This window comes from Mustelus asterias, chromosome 19 (assembly GCF_964213995.1).
Source record: "Mustelus asterias chromosome 19, sMusAst1.hap1.1, whole genome shotgun sequence".
NCBI classification, from domain to species: Eukaryota; Metazoa; Chordata; class Chondrichthyes; order Carcharhiniformes; family Triakidae; genus Mustelus; species Mustelus asterias.
In genome coordinates, this window is record NC_135819.1 from 47,037,508 (window position 1) to 47,043,687 (window position 6,180).

A 6,180-nucleotide genomic window follows, 5' to 3' on the forward strand; every position below is an offset into this window, starting at 1 on the left:
CTCCCATGGTTTATAAGTGTTTATTACTGTTAACTGACTAAATATTAAAAACTTATTGTACTCTTTCAGGGTCTTGTTGACACACATGATAAGAAGGAGGAATAACCTGCAAAAGGTTTTTCCTTGTGCCTTTGGATATCATCTGCAACAACAGAAACTTATTTTCTTATCTGCAAAATGAAGCTAAAAGTGAAGTGAGTCACTGTTCACAAGAAATTAAGTTGATAACTGTTTTCACATACATGAAAGTTCAGTTTGTCATGCTTCAATCATTTATATACCAAAAATGGGAATCTAAATAACAAGTAGGTTGGAACATGGCTCTTTCTGCTTTGATGTCTGCTAGAAGCTGAATAGATGAACCACATGTGAGTGCATTCACATGGCAGATTTCCAAGTAACAATTTCATACAGCTTTTATCCCAAGTTTTGAGCATCCTTATCAGCTATTTGGTATGCCAAACTTCAAATTCTAAATATCCAAATACAATGCTATACAATGGCCTCAATCCAACTCTTCATGCAAGAGGTTTTGACCAACAATTGCACCTGCCATTATGCCAATTCCCTCCAGATTGTTTGGATCCACATCTTGCTTTGAAACTTTTCTTTCATTAAAGAAAGATGAAGGTACTTTTTGTCCCGTCTCTCAGTGGTTCCATGGAACTGTATCAAAGCAATAGTCAGCATCCATTAGAACCCCTGAGTACCACTGTGAATCAATTAGTTGGGATATACGTGTCTTCCATTTTCCAGTCAGTACCTTGCGAATGTCTACTTGAGCATAGCAAAGTCTTAATATTCCACTTGGAGTATTTGCCTGATATCTTGCCATAGCCTTATCCGTGTTGTATCCAGTATGTTCAAGAATGTTATGTAAAGCAAAAGGTAATATGCTCTTTTGTTCCTAAAATCTTAAGTTCTGTTTACAATTAAATTTCCATTATCCCCAGAATAGAAAGAGGCCTTTGGCTGATGATGGAAATTGACAAATAAATGAGTTTGAATACAAATTGTCTTGCATGTATGGTACCAGAAAACGCTAGGCATACATGAAAATATGTACAATATGAATAGCTTAAAATGAAAACAATCTTTCTTGGACTGAGTAGTTGTTTAACGTTAGTCGGGCTGACATGGTTGTTTAATGGTCTGTGTGTTGAAGCAGATCCTTGCGCTAGGCTTTATCCTGAAAATTTTGGCAGGATAATTGTGAAAATTGTTTTTGAGTTCAGTCTGTTGAAAACAATAATGTAATAACACTTAGTTATCCCATTCTATGTATGACTTTAAAATCTTTGCAAATCCCATTAATTAATTTTACTTTCATCGGAATTCAAGAAGTCATAGGGGAATTTTTATTTAGTAAATTCATTTTGGGCTCCCTGTTGACTGTATATATGAGCTAAATGAAGAGACGGTGCTGAAAAGTTCTTTACCACCACATACTTATTCTGATTCCATTCTCTGTTTTTCACTTCCTTAAATTGACGTCCCCGCATCTTCCAATCACAGACTGTAACATAACGGGTGAAAAAAAACTGTGCTGCTTTGTTTGAAATATAAAACTTAAAATTTTGTAGTCTTCTCATGATCACTGTAGTAGATATACAAACGTCCAGTAATAGTGTCTGCATGTCAATTTACTTGAGTTTTTTTTACAAACTGCATTTTTTTGTCAAAGATCTTATGCTTGTACAATAAAAATCTAAAATTAAACTTTTAATGGTGTCTTATTGCAAGATCCCATAGGTTCTGGTGAGTGCTACTCCCTTTTCTTCACTCCCCCACCCACCTTTCTTTATTATTTGTACCTCAGGATCATTTCACTGGTATGAACCCATGCTTATATCAGTCACTAGGAAATGATGGAAGTTTCAACTAAGATTTTCTACTTCCCCATATACAAAGTGAATGAACAAACTCAAACAATATATTCATGAGAAAGAAGAAAAACATTGGAATGAATAGGCAATATGAATGATTAATTAGATAATAGGCAGAACTGCATCTCTTATTACCTTTCTCCACATTTTTAGGTCTACAAAATGTTATATCTTACATTATTTTAATTCCTTTCTGGAATACATGTTCACTTCCACCATAGGTGTCTACTACTTCCCATATTGCCTCCCCTCACATATTGTGTGTCAGCCACAAAGCAATGGCTATGATGGTAAGCTTGGGCAGCTTGATTTTAATCACTGGCAATGCTGCCTTTACCTATACAATCCACAATGGTAAAATCAATCTCCATTTTAAAGCCTCATTTTCATTTTCACGCTGGGTTCCAATAGACATTTTCGGTTAGAAGCTGGTTTTTAAACTAGCGAATGTACCTCAAGTGTGAGAGATGCAGTCTGTACCCAGAGCTGCAAGCAAGAAAGCTCACAATCTTTCAACAAGAGGTTTGGTTGAATGTGCCATGTCTCGACCAAACTTGCCTGCTATCTTAATGCCAACTGGTGGTTTACCAATGGGCACCATCTGATGGCTACCTCTTCAAGTGCAGCTTGTGATTGGTAGACACTGTTGTCAAACTCCTGTCATCGCTTGGAAGCTGTTTGCCTTCCAATTCCAGATGCTGATGAGAAGGATTTCTGCACGAGTGGAAGCAACCCATGCAGCCAGGGTGAGGGGGTTTTTGGGGGTTTGCCAACAGTGAATAGAATGCAAGTGGCTAGTTAAAGGATAAGACACTTGGGGGAAGCTGAAAACTGGGACATTTGAGCAATTAAGAGAAAACTGTCAGGATGTTTAGTTAAAAACCCAGACTGTCTTGGCTAAACTGGAGCATCTCAGAGTTATAGTGTTTTACAGCACAAAAAGAGGCCCTGTGGCCCATTGTGTCTGCGCCGGCCATCAAGCACATGTCTATTCTAATTCTATTTTCCAGCACTTGGTCCATAGCCTTGTATGCTATGGCATTTTAAGTACTTCTGAAATGTTCAGGATTAGCACCTTTACCACCCTTTCAGGCAGTGAGTTCCAGATTCTCACCATCTCTGGACGAAAAAGCTTTTCCTCAAATCCCCTCTAAATCTTCTGTCCCTTATGTTAATTCCTGGTTATTGACATCTCTACTCCAGGGAAAAGTTAATTCCTATCTATTCGATCTATGTCCCTCATAATTTTGTACACCTCGTTCATGTCCCCCCTCAGTCCAGCCAGCCTCTCCTCATAGCTGAAACGCTTCAACCCAGGTAACATAGTGGTGAATCTACTCTGCACCTCTCTAGTGCAATCACGTCCTTCCTATGGTGTGGCGACCAGAACTGCATGCAGTACTCCAGCTGTGGCCTAACAAGCATTTTATGCAGCTCCATCATAAACTCCCTGCTCTTGTATTCTATGCTTCAGCTAATAAAGGCAAGTATCTAGTCATCCACAATTAAAATGCCCACTGCCCATTCTCTGACTATGTTTCCTGAACACTGGATCTTCTCCCAAATTTGTGTATTGCAAAGAACAAAGAACAGTACAGCACAGGAATAGGCCCTCCCACCCTCCAGGCTACACTGATCACATTGTCCTATCTAGACCAACCCCTTATATCCCTCTATTCCCCGTCTGTTCATGTGTCTATCCAGATATGTCTTAAATGTCGCTAACGTATCTGCCTCAACCTCATTTGGCAGTGCGTTCCAGGCCCCCACCACTCACTGTGTAAAAACCTCCCCCGCACATCTCCACTGAATCTTTCCCCCCCTTACCTTGAATTTGTGCCCCCTTGTAATTGTCATTTCTGCCCTGGGAAAAAGCTTCCAACTGTTCACCCTATCCATACTCCTCAATTTTATAAACGTCTACAGGTTGCCCCTCAGCCTCTGTCTTTCCAGGGAGAATAATCCCAGTTTATTCAATCTCCCCTCATAGCTAATACCCTCCATACCAAGGCGACATTCTGGTAAACCTTTCTGTACTCTCTCCAAAGCCTCCAAATCCTTCTAATAGTGTGGTGACCAGAATTGGACACACCGTTCCAAATGTGGCCTAACCAACGTTTTAAATAACTGTAACATAATTTGCCAACTTTTGTACTCGATGCCCCGTCCGATGAAAACAAGCATGCCATATGCTTTCTTCACCATCTTTTCCATCTGTGCTGCCACATTTAAGGATCTGTGGACCTGCATGCCCAGATCTGTGTCTCTATGCTCCTGATGGTTCTGCCATTTATTTTATAGCTGCCATCTGAATTGGATCTCCCAAAATGCATCACCTCACATTTGTCCAGATTAAATTTCATCTGCCATTTCTCCACCCAATTTTCCAGCCTATCTATATCCTGCTGTATTCTCTGACAATCTTCATCACTATCTGCAACTCCGCCAATCTTAGTATCATCCACAAACTTGCTAATCAGACCAGCTACGTTTTCTTCCAAGTCATTTATATATATTACAAACAGCAGAGGTCCCAGCACTGATCCCTGCGGAACACCAGTAGTTACAGACCTCCATTCAGAAAAACAGCCTTCCACTGCTATCCTCTGTCTTATATGGCCAAGCCAGTTCTGAATCCATCTAGCTAGTTCACCCCTGATCCCATGAGATTTAATCTTTTGCACTAGCCTGCCATGAGGGATCTTGTCAAAGCTTTACTAAAGTCCATGTAGACAACATCCATGGCCCTTCCCTCATCAATCATTTTTGTCACCGTCTCAAAAAACGCAACTAGATTAGTGAGACATGACATCCCTCATGTAAAACCATACGGTCTGTTGATAACAAGACCATTCAGTTCCAAATGTGTATAGATCCTATCGCTAAGAATCTTCTTCAACAATTTCACTATTACTGACGTCAAGCTCACTGGCCTATAATTGTACGGGTTATCCTTGCTACCCTTCTTAAATAACGGGACAACATTGGCTATCCTCCAATCTTCTGGGACTTCACCAATGGCCAACGAGGAAACAAGGATTTCTGTTAGAGGCCCAGCAATTTCCTCTCTTGTCTCCCTCAGTAATCTGGGATAGATGCCATCTGGCCCTGGGGATTTCTCTACCTTAATACTTTTTAATTCACCAACATTTCCTCCCTCATAATGATGACTTGTTCTAAAGGGTTTACACACCCCTCCGAGACACCATCAATCGACATGTCCTTCTCCCTTGTGAATACCGATGCAAAGTACTCATTAAAGTACTTCCTTTGGTTCTACACATAATTTCTCTCCTTTGTCCTTGAGTGGACCAACTCTTTCTCTAGCTATCCTCTTTTTCCAAATATATGCATAAAATGCCTTGGGATGCTCCTTAATCCTGTCTGCCAAGGACATTTTGTGACCCCTTTTTTGCCCTCCTAACTCCCTGTTTGAGCTCTTTTCCAATTTCCTTGTATTCTTCAAATGCTTCATCTGTTTTTCGTTTCCCAGACCTCATGTATGCTTCCTTTTTCTTTTTGACTAGACTCTCAATTTCCCTGGTCATCCTCAGTTCCTGAATCCTGCCTTTCCTATCCTTCCTTTTCATAGGCACATGCCTGTCCTGCACTCTGATCAACTGCTCCTTAAAAGACTCCCACATGCCAAATGTGGATTTACCCTCCAACATTACTCCAGACAAGACTCAAATTTTGCACCAGACTACACTGTAAAAGAACAAACAAAGAACAAAGAAAATTACAGCACAAGAACAGGCCCTTCGACCCTCCAAGCCTGCACTGATCATCTGCCCGACTTAACTAAAACCCCCTACCCTTCCGGGGACCATATCCCTCGATTCCCATCCTATTCATGTATTTGTCCAGACGCCTCTTAAAAGTCACTATCGTCTCTGCTTCCACTACCTCCCCCGGCAGCGAATTCCAGACACCCACTACCCTCTATGTAAAAAGCCTGCCTCGTACATCTCCTTTAAACCTTGCCCCTCACACCTTAAACCTATGCCTCCAAGTAATTGACTCTTCCATCTTGGGAAAAAGCTTCTGACTATCGACTCTGTCCGTGCTTCTCATAATCTTGTCGACTTCTATCAGGTCGCCCCTCAACCTCCATCGTTCCAGTGAGAACAAACCAAGTTTCTCCAACCTCTCCTCATAGCTAATGCCCTCCTTACCAGGCAATATCCTGGTAAATCTTTTCTGTACCCTCTCCAAAGCCTCCATATCCTTCTGGTAGTATGGTGAGCAGAATTGAACACTATATTCCAAGTGTGGCCTAACTAAGGTTCTATAA

At 40.9% G+C, this 6,180-nt stretch overlaps 1 protein-coding gene across 1 annotated transcript in view; it reads left to right on the forward strand.

Moving 5' to 3' along the window:
- bcap29 (B cell receptor associated protein 29) overlaps positions 1-1,755 on the forward strand; it is a 44,473-nt gene extending 42,718 nt beyond the window's left edge. Inside the window, exon 8 of the mRNA XM_078235503.1 lies at positions 70-1,755. Coding sequence (XP_078091629.1) covers positions 70-105 — 36 coding nt within the window. The 3' untranslated portion in view covers positions 106-1,755. The remainder of the gene's footprint in view (positions 1-69) is intronic.
- Positions 1,756-6,180: the final 4,425 nt, after the last annotated feature.